The sequence below is a fragment of the Typopeltis vanoorti genome, chromosome 25 (genome assembly GCF_054136105.1).
Source record: "Typopeltis vanoorti isolate ZY-2024b chromosome 25, IOZ_Tvanoo_1.0, whole genome shotgun sequence".
Classification (NCBI taxonomy): domain Eukaryota; kingdom Metazoa; phylum Arthropoda; class Arachnida; order Uropygi; family Thelyphonidae; genus Typopeltis; species Typopeltis vanoorti.
Genome location: NC_143573.1, coordinates 75,535,744 through 75,551,050, shown reverse-complemented (window position 1 = coordinate 75,551,050; position 15,307 = coordinate 75,535,744). Strand labels below are relative to the sequence as shown.

Here is a 15,307-nt window from a genome sequence, read left to right as displayed (position 1 = left end):
ATAACAATAACATCACACTATGGGAAAGAAATAATTTAAAACTTTATATCGAATGAAGTTTATTGTTCACATAAACATCATTTGATATAAAGGCAATCCTAATTATAAAGAAAAGAGTTTCTTTTCTTCAAGAGAACTGAGAAATTGTATTCATATGGATAGGAATGTTACGTTATAAATTAGTTACCATCTTTGAAACATTATACCACACAAGAAAACTGCATCATCATCTTTATTTTATTTAATTTTTTGCTCGTTGCCTCCTCGGGTGAAAGATAAATGAAAGCTTATTGCAAGAGAGGCTAAAATCATAATTACTTCACTTGCACCACGAGGTTTAGATGCCTATTTTTTTTTTATTTTTTTCAATCTAAGCAAATCAGCCTATGTTGGATGTGCTATATACAGGTATAATTTCTTTTTATTTAAGATTGTCTAATAAAGAAATATTGTTTGCCTGAGAATGAGTTTTGGTGTAAATCAATTAGCATATCAATTCAAAAATTGATATAATTTACGAAACAAAGATGGTGAACTCCTTACAACACGGTTGTTCGTACATTACTAATTTAATAAGCCGAAAGGCTATTTTACCGGCGAACATGTTAATAGAAAGGGGGATGGTAAATCCCTTTATGTTTTAATAGCCGGGTACGAAACTCGGATCGAAATCCATCGAGTTTCCTGCCGAAAAGAACTATCGGCAGGCCCAAGTATAAATGATCACTTGGGTAATACAACACCAGGGCAACTCCATGCAAAGGTGGAGCAAGATCCGTCACTAACTTTAATATTCTCTCATAATGTAAAACCCAGCTCCTAAGAGATGTATATATATTGTTTTACATTATGAAAAGAGGTCACTACCCAGACCGGTTTCAGTGGAGCTTGCTCCACCTTTGCATGGAGTTGCCCTGGTGTTGTACTACCCAAGTGATCATTTATACTTGGTGCTGCCGATAGTTCTTTTCGGCAGGAAACTCGATGGATTTCGATCCGAGTTTCGTACCCGGCTATTAAAACATAAAGGGATTTACCATCCCCCTTTCTATTAACAGTTGTTCGTATTTTGAAGTTATTTATGTTTAGTATTCTCTCCTCATCTTCCATCATCCAATGGATTGTGCTTTATTTTTTTCAGCGGTACTTTTTTAATTGGCCATTTATCAAAACTATCAGAAAGGTTTATAGCTTTTTTGGTTGTTCAGAATTTAAATGAGATGGTCTTGTGTCATTTGTGTATTTTGGCTATTTGGAAGTTCTCATCCAAAGATATTCTGATAATGCTGAAGGTTCAACATTTTTGAAGTTGGCCTTCACTTTGAATGGTTATCATATTTTTATTAAAATTATTTTCTACTCTATCCCTACTCCCGTATTGCCCTGTCTGTATATTGTACGTATTCTTGTAGCCGGTTCGTCTGTTTTGAGGGACTAAAAACTCAAGTTTGGGGGGAAAAAATCCTCCATCTTCGTTTGAGACGGGCTAACTCAACATTTGATTAAATGGTTCCTGCCTTCATAGACGGGTTTCAACTGTGGGCTTTCCAACCAATGGATTCGTCTAAGCCATTTAAAACCGGCTAATTTACCGTCTGTTGAAAAGTCTGCATATTTCAACAGAACGGTAAATTAGCCGGCTTCATTTTCAAAGGGTGATTTTATCACAAAAAAGCAGGCTAGCCACTACAAAATACATGCGACAGATAAAATATCGTCACTTCATTGTCTGGAGTAGTCAAATATTTCAACAATCAAAGGGAGTGATCGCGAAAATCTGAGAAGAGGAAGGATATGCATATCCTTCCTCTTCTGTATGCATGTCCAGAATCTTGCTCTGGAGTTCTACAATAAGCAGCATTTTTAATTATGCATAGGCATAATTATGGCTGAAGCAACTAACGCTATATTGCTTCCCTTTCCAGTGTACCCTGTCTGTTAATTGTGTATTTTTCTGGCCAGTTTTGAGCAATGACCCAAGTTTCTGGAAGGGGATCCTTGCCGTATGTCGCCGGCTAACTTACTTTTCAGCAGAAAGAGAGTTAGCTCACTTGCAGCTGAAAAGTCCTGATCAAGGTTCTGAAGAAAGAACCTTAATCAGGTTCTTTCTTCAGAACTGCTAAAGAAAGAACCTGACTAACCTCTTCACAGAGAGAAAAACCTCTGTGAAGACTTTTTTCTCTCTTGGACAACTTCAAGTCTCGAGAAACCAAAAAACCTGTAGGTTCGTCTGTTTGCATGACCGCTTAGATGGAAATGCGTTTTGTCCGAAAACCAGACATCATGGAGGAAAGACGGATCTTCATAGACATTGGCCCGCACAGTAGTCCCGCCGTGTAGCGTAATCCGTTGCTGTTCAACCCACCTGAATGATGAGCGAAAAGGCACTCAGCTCCTTAAGGAGTCGCGGTAGTGACCGCCTCGGTATAACAATTTTTACCGCTGTTCGGCGTTGTCTGCGTTTCGGAGATTGTAACAAGTGTTACAGTTTACGGAAAACGCACACGCCCGTGATTCTCATTTGTGTTAACAGTTCCTGGTTTTCCCGAATGTCCTTTGTATTGTGGCAGAACACTCTCGGTACGTCGGAACCTCTCGATTAAGGCAATGATGACACTTGTTTGGGGCATGCTTACGGAAGCGACGAACAAACTGCTCACAAACATGTTGTACGCTTGGATCTTTTGCTTTGCCGACTCCGTACGAACAAAAATAATGCTCAACAATAAATGACTTTTCTTCCAACGTCATTGCGACAGCTAAACGTAATGGCGGACTCTGCTATTTATAAACATGCAGTCGAACGACGTATCTTATAACACGTGTACTGAAAGGGGGGGGGGTCGAAATTTCAGTACTATTTTTTTTTTTTTTTGTCATAGTGTAGGATGTTTCCTGAGAAAAGTTTATTTTGTTTTTAATTTTATTTTGTTCATAATCTACAAAAAATAAATTGACAAAGACATGTAGTGAAATAATATGAATCATACTGTTAGATTTCACATAACTCAGATAAGTTTGTAAAACAAATTAAACAAAATACATTAAACCGAAAAAAACTTCGCTTGTCACATATTTTATCAAGCAGGCATTCAAGTTCACATTTTAAAAAATCGTTATTTTTTTTAACCATCGTCTTTGACATTCAAAGTCTATCCTCTTTTTCTGTGGGTTTGTTTAGAGGAATAATTATTTTTTTAAAAAATAACTTATTAAGGTTATGTTAAAACTAGGATGATAAACAGCTTCGGTCATCGCATTTGCGAATTTTCAAAATCACAAAAATATACATTAATTAAGCCGCATCGTAAGTATTTCGTATTTCAGAGGCATTTTCCCTCTTCTTGTTTAGTATTTGTTATTAGGTAATATTCATAATTCCCAATGCTAAGAGCTTTAAATCTATTTCGGGTGGCTGCTATTTCAAGAATGTAACGAATTGTACCTCCATTAGTTTCACTACGAGATTACGATAATCTCTAAAAGCCTGTGAATGTCTGTAGACATTCAGGAATTAGCAGCCGAATATTTATTACTTCTATTTTCGGTTCATCATTAAGGAGGCTCTAATTGCGCTTGTATAAATGCTCTGTCCATTGCTGGGTGGGGAAGGAACATTGTTCGTAATGAATTTCTGTCGCTATTTAAAACAAACATCTGTAGATTAATATCTTGATTACTAAAGCCTTAATATTTTAATGGTTGCACTAAAGAAAGGACATCCTTATAATGGATGAGAATGTTGCAAAAAGTGGAATCAACTGATTGCAACCCAGGCGATCACCGGGGAATTCCAAGCACATAACACCTTCATTGACGTTACAATTTAAAGGGTATTTCGAGTTGGCTTATTCGTCACTACTGTTCTGAAAACAAATTGCTTGCTGATAAGAAAGAAACTGGGAGAAATTATCGGGCTCTTTGAGTCCGTTATTTCTACCAGCTTGAGATTTGAGATACGGCTTGAAATCTGAGATACAAAGTGGACGGGAGATATTTCATCCAGTGATCATTTAGCCAAAGACGGACTAAGTTGCAATTCCGCTCTGAAGCATGCGTAATAATGTAGCAATTTCTAGCAAATTTCATTTTAATTGTTCTCTGACGTCATACTCAGATTTTTAACATTTCTATCGGTTGAATTATAATTTTATCCATTGTTCAGTGTTCATATTTCTAGATTGTTTAAAACCGTGTTGTGCTTATGAAGTTGTTCTTGAATGTATTATAATACCTTATAAGTGATTGTTATGTTTTCATATCCAATACTAATCAAGGATTTGTAAAGAACCGGATTTATATAATAGCACGATGTATTTTCCTCGTAGGTAAAAACAATTGCGTAACCTAATATTTTACACAAGACTTATTGCACGGACATTAAAGCAGATAGCTGAGAAATGTCCATCTTTAAGTCAGTGCTAAAACACGTAATAATATCCAGACCACCCTTTTTCTCTGCCGCTAATATTGCTGTAACTTTCTGTCTATATAAAGAGACCCTTGAATATATGCGGTAACATAAGAGCAGTTTCAAAACGCAAAGAAGCGAATCAATAATCTCGCTCTTTCTCTGTAGTTGTGAACTTAAACGGTGGCTTGGTGATGTCGTGATAGCGATCATTAGAACCGATTCGCCATCCTCATGTTGTGGCATGAGAACGCTAACTGTCACCTTCGAACAGTTTTGTTATTGTTGTTTTTCATGGAATGAGATTGATTTCAGAAAAAAAAAGCCGGAATTTCGTTTTCATCGTGGTGACCTCTAGCGCCATCTGGATGTCAGCTAAGTTGGTAAAAACGATTACCAATGTTGCAAAAAAACAAGGCAATGAAGTCTTTCAGAAAAGTATTATGTAAAAATAACTTATGACAAAGAAACCAAACTAATAGATTTGGATAGTAAACAGTCGATGACTAATTAGAAAAAAAGCAGTTTACTAATTAGTCCTGTTTACTATTTTAGGGTTTTGAAGTTTGGACAATATCTCAGCGTTTGTAATAAGGATGTGTTTACTTCCTGAGGCTTATCTCGCGATATATTTTGGAAGTGAACTGAGCTGAATCCAATTTAGAATCACATCGGTAATATAATCACATACTGAAGATGCATAACGTACAGGACATTTGAAAACTTCCCCAAAAGCAAGAAGTTTTTTTAACAGTAATTTGCAAATCACTGTTTTCTAGCTAATTTAGTACAAAATCAAATATGTGCATAATCTGCTCTGCGCGCTGATTCGCCAGAAACCAAAATCGAGATATGCAACTAAACGTTTGTAGGGAAGAGAACCCGATTTGGAACTTTTCGCATAATCTCTTTCTTAGAGCGGTCACTAAGTAACCAACGTCTTCCTGTGTCCTAAGATGTTACATTCAAACGATTTTTTATGAAACAAAATATATAAACAAACATTGATAAGCTACAAGTAATTTTAAGTTTAATTTTACTGTTCTATTCGAAATTCACTTTCCAATTTTATGTGGTTCATCGATTCTTATTTGCAGAAAGATTAATTTGTGTTTTTAAAGAATTTTTCTGACTAAACATTTCGTATTTATGTGAAATTCTTTTACCCTCCACTTAGCAGCATAATAGAAAATAACTTTCTTTTTTTCCCTCTTCAATGTATTTTTCTCTAGCCAGTTTCCTTAGCTTTTTTCTTGCATTTTGTATTTATCTTTAGTCTGGACTGTTTCTTCTTTCATTCAAAGCCATCTCATTTTATTTTAAAAATGCCTTTCTTGTTCAATGGGTTGTGTTTCTCGAAAAGTATCTTTTTTCATAAACTTTTCTAGCGCAGAATTGAAATCACAAAAGGAGAACTGTATTCAATATTCAGCTGTAGTGAATATTATATCTCTTTTGCATATTCTCACTCGTTAATGCCAAATGCATTCAACGTTATATAAAACAATTCCAATGTTATCTCGTTATTCTTTAAATTTTATTTTAAAAAGTATCATTTAAATTTACATTAAATGACAGAAAGCATGCTGTGTATTTGAATAACAGTTTTCTCATTTTTAATTTTTTTTTAATTTTAAGAGAGCACAGTTAAAAAAAAAAAAAAAAAAACTTATTTGGGTGGCGCCTTTTTGTTTATTTGAATTCTCGATCTTTCTTGGGAGGGATTGTCAATCAATCATACCAGAAATATATAACACTAATATTTAATTGACTTAGTAGATGTTCCGATCGTGTAGGGGAAAAAAATTGCTCTTCTTGAATACATATAAAAGAAATATAGCGTTTACTTATGAGTAACATGAGAGAAACTGAAAAACTCTTTTTGGTCTCCATCTATTGGGTACCATTAAGTGACAGGTAATCTTCTGTAAAATCTTATTAATAGTTTCCTTATTGCTAAGTTTGCTTAAATCCTTGACATGATGCATTAATCTTAGCCATCGTATTCGTTCTCGTTGAGTATCGTGGAAGTAGTTCGATCGGTTCTCTGCTGGGCAAGAGCCTGGTCAGCAGGAAATAGAACTGTCAGTGTCAGTAATGGCTCACGTTTCTCCGCTCTCTCTCTCTCTTTCTCAGCATGTGCGTCTTTCTTCTCGCTATCTTCAACTACTATACGAAATATTATTCTTCCTCCTTCCACCTCTTCCTCTAAGAGTTCGAAGTTTCCCTTTCCTCTGGGTAACCTACTCCACCACGTATCAAATATCTAAAACTGAGGTTTGATAAGAAGAGGGGGGGGGGAGAAACGTTCTCTTTAATGTTCTTTCATTTTCGAAAAAGCAAAGAACCATCTTTGTTTTCTACGCATGTCAATCCGTTGTTGGCTTTCTCCAGTTGCAGTTTACCAAGAATTTTGTTTAAAAAATTCTTGTTAAACTTGGTGAGTATGCTGAAAGTTATTTTGATAGAATCTTCAAAGTTTCGTTAATCAACTGAATTAGGTAATATTAAAGACAAATTTATCAATAACTGGAAGGAAATGAGAAAGAATTACATTTCTACGACTTAAAGGGAATTTTCATATTCTATTATCAATTACGTTATAGCATTATATTAATAGGTAATCAGTATTTATATTGTATTGGGGGATCCGCCCCCCCTTGCGCCTACCGCGCCCAACCCCCCGAGTTCCGGGCTGGTAATCCCGTTCTCCTTCAATTCTGATGACTCGAGACATGAGATAAGAATGTGACACCAATGTGTTTGTCTCATGAAGGCAAACACATTGTTGGACGTTTCAAAACAATGAAGAGACAAAATACGTGACATAAAAACGTTTCAAATTTCGGCTTATCTTTTCATATATATCTTTTCATATATATTTATATATATATATTGTATTAACACACGAATTATGCTTTGCGGCGTTATTATTAAGGGTAATATCTTCTTTTTCATTTACAGATGAACACATCCTCTTTCTAATAATGTTGGTGGCGAGTTGGATGGCTGTTGCATAACCTGAACGTGGGTGAACAAGCTTAGTGGCAAACAAGGACGAAATGGAAGTACAGATTGATAAAAAGGGACGTAAGAACGAAAACTATCCTATAGACGAAATCAACGCCAAAAAGGACCACGACGAAGAACTGACTGAGGTAGCTCCTTTGAAAAGTGAGTACGCCGATTCGGTTGGGAATGCCGACGCCAAAGAAAACGACGCCAGTAACGCCACAGCAGCAGCAGGATCAGGAAAAGAGGGTCGCGGGAAGGGTGTGAGGGAGTGGCTCTCCAAGTCTCGTGTAAAATGGTGGATTGCCGTACTTGTGGCTATCGTGTTGCTCGGAGTGGTTCTTGTCGCCACGCTACTTGCTGTCGAGAACAGTGAAGAGCTGTACGTTGACAAGAGCGTGCGGCTGATGCAGATATTGCCCAAGCCCAACAAACCGAAAAACGTGATCTCCTTCAGACACGGGAGTCTCCCATCCGAGGGCGCCGAGTGGCCATCATTGACGTCACAGTTGGAACATCTCGTCGACAGATACGAAAGCGCGAAGTGGAGTCCAAATGTCACCGAGTGTTACGGATCTATGCCGACAGAGGGCGCTATCTGTTTGTTCGACATCCGACCGGTCGCTCTCGAGTGCAGCAAAAGAAACAACTTCGGTTACGACGACGGAAGACCCTGTGTGTTTCTCCAGTTCACCAACATTACGGGCTGGACACCTGAGCCGTACAGCACTCAGGATTTGGAAGCTCTGACTGACCTACCCGACGAGCTTCGATTCAGTTATAAGCCGAGTGTCGTCTTCCTGGACTGTCAAGGCGATTCCATTGTAGATCGTGAGAACATGGGTCCAGTGCAATATTCTCCCGAAAGAGGTTTTCATTTTAAATTCTTTCCTTACAGAGGTCATACTGAATATATGCCCCCATTTGTGGCAGTGCGTTTTGAGAAGCCAGCGATAGGAGTCGCCATTAGTGTGACGTGTAAACTGTGGGCCAAAAACATTAATCATACAGATGAAAATGTCCCATGCGGAAAGATCTGTTTCAGTCTTTTAGTCGACTGAAAAAAAAAAAAAAAACAGAACATTGTGTGCACACATCGACTGTACTGCGCCATCACAAAACAAAGCTGTAGGTCAACGAAATACAGAAGGAAAAAAAAAAAAAAACTGTGCCAAAGAAGAAAAAGAAAATGAATGCTTACCTCTGCATGTTTTATCGTACGCAGACCTCTTTGCCAGTCACCATTGTCAGCGATCACATGTTAGCCAACCTCATGGATTACCATGGAAACTGCTAGAATTTCTTTTCCAAAATAAAAGCCCACTGCCCTTGTTGCTGGATGTTGTGTTTGACACTTGCAAGAGTTGAAGAGTTGAGGATCCCCTCTTTATGTGGTGAAAATTGTTATAAGAGAGTGTGGCAGACGTTAATGTTACAGCTGAGTGTGTGATATTTATCATTATCTTGTTGGTTATACGGCATATGCCTCTTGTTTCATGTTATAAATGTGAACCCAACTAGCAAAGAATTATTTAAATTACTAAGACAGACACAGTTAGAATATCAAAAACAGGTAGTTTTCAACTGAGGGTGTTATTAGTTACTATGTTTAAACCCATGTAGAGCGTATTATATACCAAACGATCATTTTTAAACTGTGATAAATTAACAAAAATCGGTATTGTTGACCATTATTGTTGAACTAACAAACAAACATACAAATAAAAGCACCTGGTTTGCTCAAATTCGCTTAATATATAGAAAGTAATATTTAGAAAGACGGTTAATATTAATTTAGATTCAGCGAATGGTATTAATATTGTTAATTCAGAGCAATGATTTTATTCAAGACTAAAAACCATAACATTACATCTGCTTATTAAATCTCTAGATATAAAATATGGGTTGGTGATACTTTTATATGTCGTTTAATTAGAAGGAATTGTAAGGGCTGCGGCCTGGACACAAACACCTACGTACCAAATTAGCCGGGAACTGTTTAACAGTCATATATAAAGAAGAAAAAAAAAAAAAGAATTACCATTTCATGACGCCCAGCGATAAAATGAAGTAAGATGTTACATGTTTTTGATTTATATATAATACAAGATCGTATACGTGATGAATATGTGTACTCTTTTTATTATCTTTATATATGTATACACTTTTAGGTCCAAAGATTGCGGTATTGTATATTTTTGATGGTTAGATAAAGGACTATACGTTGCACGTGATTATATTTGTGATATCTCCTGTTGGTTTAATAATAAAAACAGAAAATATTAACTCCTAGCGAAACATTTCAGGGTGATCGTTTTTAGTTTTTAAGTTCGGTGTCTTTGAAATCTCTTTATTACCTGTTTTTATGGAAAGAAATGCATCGTACTTTATAGCATGGCAGAGATAGCATCGATCCAAATCAAGGTTAGAATATCAAGTAGGCCTAAAACACATACGACTCTGCTTTATACCCCACAGTTCCATAACGGAGTACTTATCATACAAATTTAAGGGCACCAGCATTATTAATGATAAATCGCATTTCTAATTGGAACTATTGTGTTCTTATGCCATTCCTACGAGCACACTGTTTTACAGATAAAAGTCCTTTACTAATATGATAAAATTTTGAAATGTCATATCTTATGCAACACTGCAAATTATCTGTAGGATCTCTGGCGTGTCACTATGGCTGAGGTCAAATATGAAGAAATATGTTATGGGCATTATGGTTAACCTTTAGCTTCAGGTAATAATTCTCTTGTGTACATAACAATCTTGAGCTTCCATAGTATATTAATTTCATATTATATGATACGCAAAGAACTCAGATATTCTTAAATTTGCATTAAATTTGCTAGAAGCCGGTCACTGGCTTTTGGATAATGTCCGGTGTCCCCTTTCCCGTTCTTGTCCAAACACCATGAACAACCCGCTGATATATAAAAATGCTTTTTTGATATCGATTTTTGAAGTAATAAGTGGAGAATGCATCCCCTTACGGGAACTTTCAGACCTAGATCACAGAATTTCACATATGGGCACATGAGAGTTTTAAACATAATCTTTATTATTTCACCTTTTAAAAAGTGTTTCGGTAAAAAGGATTCCAATGCGATCAGCAATTTCAATACAGATTTTTAATGCAGTGGGATCAGCAGAAAATCTCTAACAATGAAATTTAACTGGTTTAATCCATTGAGAAATATTTGAACCTTTAAAGAACGAATACAAAGTCCGCCATTTCTATCGCTGGAACTCTCGTGTTATATTATATTATAATAATCTAAGGATCAAAGAAGTTAGATAAGTTTTAAACAGAAGGGATATGTCGAATGAAGAAAATATTTATATTAGAAACATGTCGATTAAATCTTTAATTTACAGAAAATTAATTTAGTGCTGTTGCGCCCCTTAGCCAACTGTACTTTAATGATTATTAATTTGACAGTTAAAATACATAATAAAAATACATAATGTATTAAAATGCTACAGACGATTTACATATAGAATGTGAAAAAACAAGATATTTATATTTCATATGGCGGGCTACGTGACTATCTTTAATTCCAATGCGATCAGATATCAGCAAAAATTAAACTCTGTCTCTTAAGATGTCTGTCTTTTTTAAGCAAAGGCCAGATTCCTTACCGAATTCCCAAAATTCGATCCTTTCAATACAAAAATCTTACGTAGTTGAAAAATTCCTTACATATGCCTACCTTTCTATTCTCTTTTCTCGCCTATTGCTTGGGGACGTTGTAAAGGAGACTCCATGTCCTCATGATCAATATCGCATTCTTTGCAGTCCTGAAATTTTCATTTTTCCATGGAGACAGCTTTCTTTAACGATTAGGAATGCTTTATCTGACGTGCAAAAACACAGATTTGTCTTGTAGTATTCGTTTTCAGGAACATGGTTTACGACAATGCTATTCATTAATCTAACCAGATTCTTCTACTCTGTATTGAATAATCGTTGTATTAGAAATCGCTTGCAATTCTCCATGAAAGTATGTATCTACTTTTGTTTTATACTTTTTTTATTTATTTCTTTATTTTTCATTTTACAGGTATATTAAAATAAGATTCATGAAATATTAAGCTGTGGTTATGGTTTCTGTCGTTATTTCTCGGGGATGCTCCAAGCAATATATTAAAAGGGAAGAATAAAATGACATTGTAAGGAAAAATGCAACAGTGAAACAAAGCCTAACAAAATAACAATAAAAAGTAATATGACGAAATAACATGTAAAACAATATATGACAAAACATTATTTGAAAACAATAAAAACGCATCGATTATGACAAAAAGTAACGCAACAATAAACTCTCAACAATGAATGACAAAATACAATAGCGCAATATTAACGTCAGGATAAGTAATTCTGCAGCTTGCAAAATCAAATATTTGTTAGATACGACTGCATTTAAGGCTGTCATGTATTCTACCTTAGCCAACTAATTAATAATTATTAATTTAACAGGAAAAAAACGAAGATTAAGATATAGCATTAATTATAGAGGTATAGATGAATATATCTGACACTTATTAAATGCCAATAATCTCGAAATAAGTTGAGAAGCTACAGTTATTATTATTCGTGCATACTTAGAGAATTAGGCCACTCAAAATATTAGGCACTATCAACTAACATCAAATCATTCAGAAACCATTGATTGCATCATCTTCTGAATAGTTGAACTCGCTCAGTGTCTTGTTATTAATCGATACAACAGCATTTACGAGACCTTTGCTGAGCTCACAAAATAAATCTTCCGAGCGGTAAAGAAATTTTGACAATTAGTGTGGTTTCCTTGGATACCGCACCAGAATTAAAGACGTCATTACAACAAAAGCAAATCGATATTCTCACTGCTTTCAAAAGTGTGTTATTAAGGTGTCCGCGAAGTAATGCCAAGGAAATGTCTAAAGGCGCATGACAATTAAATTCCTTAGGTTTGATGCGTATATTAATTCGAAATAATTAATAAGTGAATTTTAGTCTTGAAATTTAATTCGGTGATTTAAAAAAAAGCAGTTTAAACCTCGTCCCTTTGTCTTATTTACGATGCTAATAAATACAAAGACAATATATTTCAATGAGTCAAAATCTCTCTTTAATAATTCCTCATGGGTTTAATCTTCTATTTGAGGTGTGAATGGAAGATGTTTTGCATATAATTATTTCAGATTTGATGTCGATAGAATTAGAGCATTTTGTTTTAATTTTCATTATTAAGATAAAAGCTGCTGATTAGCACAAATAGCTATTTTGGATTATAAAGTCAGCACTCATTCCGCTTCTAATGGGTATTTTACATTAATTGATAGATATTGTACTGATCGTGAATGAAATTAGAATAATAAATATTCCATCAATCCGAATTGCACAAATATAGAAATCACCCTCATTCTTTCGCAATTTTGTGTCATAAAAATCGTTCCAATCATTTTGCATAATGACGTGTGTACATCTTGTGATCGATTTGAATTTTGAGGAGGCATTCCACTATAACTTTTTTTGGCAATACTTAGCTGTATCTGTTTAGATAAATAACGTAGTGTGTTATGTTCAATTCTTTGCAAATTTATTGAAATAAACAACTATTTAAGAAACGTAAAATAGTTTTTATTCATGTATTTATTATGAAATCAAACCTATTCTTATTATTATGAATGAACATATAACGTTTTCCTATGTAATAAGTGTTTTTATTTATTTATTATTATTATTATTATTATTATTATTATTATTATTTGGCATGAAACGAAAAGTGAACACAATTTGACTAAATATCCTACAAATCATTATTTTTGCCGTCATGAAATTCAAGTCCAGATAATTTAATTAAATGAATTATGAAGAAATATAAGTTAATTTGTAAAACAGAATATTAAAAAAAGCTAACAAAAAAGATATTATGAATATAAGTGCACGTGACAGGTAATGTAATTAAAACAGAAGTGTTTTTATTCAATAATGGCTATAGAGTTTAACAGTAACGTTTGATAATAATTCATGACATTGTTGTACACGTGAGAAGAATAAAATGCATACAAAACAGCGTGAATGTTGCGCGTATGTTTTGGCTGTTAGACTGTTTATTAGGCACAACAGAACTGTTGTTTTAACTCCTGTCTGCCTAATTCGATGATCCTTGTGTGTGTTACATTATAAATAGAGCACTTTATAAAATTAATTACACAGTTGCTAGAATACGCAAAAAATACAATGCATTAGAAACATTGTTTCTGAATAAAGCTTTAGCGAAGCTGTTACACCACTGTTGAGGGTAAATTTAATTACTTGATAACCGAATTACAATTAAAAGAGAAACTTCGTTACTTTGGTGAATCTCTAATTGATTTCAAATGAAGAGTGTCTTCTCATGAGCTGGTGATTGTTTTTCCTCCCGTAACGTATAGCATTTCTATTGTAGTTGTTAACTAGGCTTAGCTGTTATTTAGAAATACCTGTACAGAATGATTTTGGTCTGTTTCCAAACTGACTGTTAGTTTTTCTGTAATTCACCTGTAACGTTTTATCTGTGTCTCATTCAATTGTAGTTTTCTTTCTTTCTTTCCTTCCCGGAATGAAAGTCTTATTATCAGATGCAGAAAGTATGAGCAGAGCACACCAGAGGGCAGTAGTTTACAGCCTAGTGTCACATTATTTAATTCTTAAGCATTTCAAAAGTGAAATAATTATTTTTGACGTCCTGTTGTCCTTTCACCACCTTGTTTTGATTGAAGATTCTGTGTACAGAGACATTCTAAACACTGCACAGCTTGACCTAACAGAGCGTGATAACCTTCTCTTATAATATACATTGCCTTATAATAGCTGCTGCTGCTGCCATGTGTTGGTACAAATAGAAGAGCGCCCTCTGTCGTGCTGAGCCAAGGAAAAGTTCAAAGGGCATGGCCCAGGAAAATACAAATGACCTAGTATATGTTTCATGTGGTTGTTTCTCTTGTAAGGGTTTAACTTGAACAACAACAACAAAAACTTTCTCTGTGTGTTTGTGTATAGAGAATTATTTTAATGGACGTACTCATAACTATTGAAGATGTTACATGTGTATAAAAAAGAAAAAAAAAAAGAATATAAAAAAAGTTTCCTAAGGAAGCTGCTAACGAAAAGTTTAACTATAAAGTTGTGACTCACGCCCTAAGCGTGACGTCATAAGGAGTGGGATGTGGCACCCATTTCTTAACGGAGGCTGTTAACCAAACAGTTTCTAATGTTATGATATTAACTGGCTGGTAACGCATTATGTTGGCAGTTGTGATCTGTGGTATTTTTTCCAATAAACTTGGATTTTCAACACCAATTGTTTGTTTGTGTTATTAGTGTTTGTTCAGTTGTGTTGTGCTAATATTGCTTTTAAAAAATACATTCTAGGCAAATAAAGTTAGGTGATAAGTTTCATCAATCCGAATTAGATTATCACTCTGTCTATTGGAGAAATAAAATAACTTCCAAAGGTATTTATTATTATTACTATCACATCACACCTGCAAGGGGATGACGTGATAGTAATAATACAAGTCTATATGGAAAGAGAATAATCTATTGCGCAAAACTCAGTGTCTCCACTACTTACTTAATCCATTAACTGCACACAACGCCATCTACTTCCCGCAATAGCATTCACGTTGAAAAAGTCCAAAGATTGGTCTCTAGCAGAGTTCCAGGAATATCGAACTCTCACATCAAAAAACTTAAGGATATCATTAAAGGATGTATCGCTTCTGGTAAGCTAACTTCTAACAAAAATGCATGTTATTCGTTTTAAATTACTGCACTACGGGAATCTTCCATAGTGTATAAACACTAACAATGAATTTTTACTAACAATGGATACCAAATTATTA

At 34.8% G+C, this 15,307-nt stretch overlaps 1 protein-coding gene across 1 annotated transcript in view; it reads left to right on the top strand.

The window, feature by feature from the left end:
- The window catches only part of LOC150092856 (sodium/potassium-transporting ATPase subunit beta-like), an 80,760-nt gene extending 65,997 nt beyond the window's left edge, over positions 1–14,763 (top strand). The window contains exon 3 of the mRNA XM_090414318.1: positions 7,376–14,763. Coding sequence (XP_090270444.1) covers positions 7,474–8,484 — 1,011 coding nt within the window. The 5' untranslated portion in view covers positions 7,376–7,473 and the 3' untranslated portion in view covers positions 8,485–14,763. The remainder of the gene's footprint in view (positions 1–7,375) is intronic.
- The last annotated feature ends 544 nt before the right edge of the window (positions 14,764–15,307 follow it).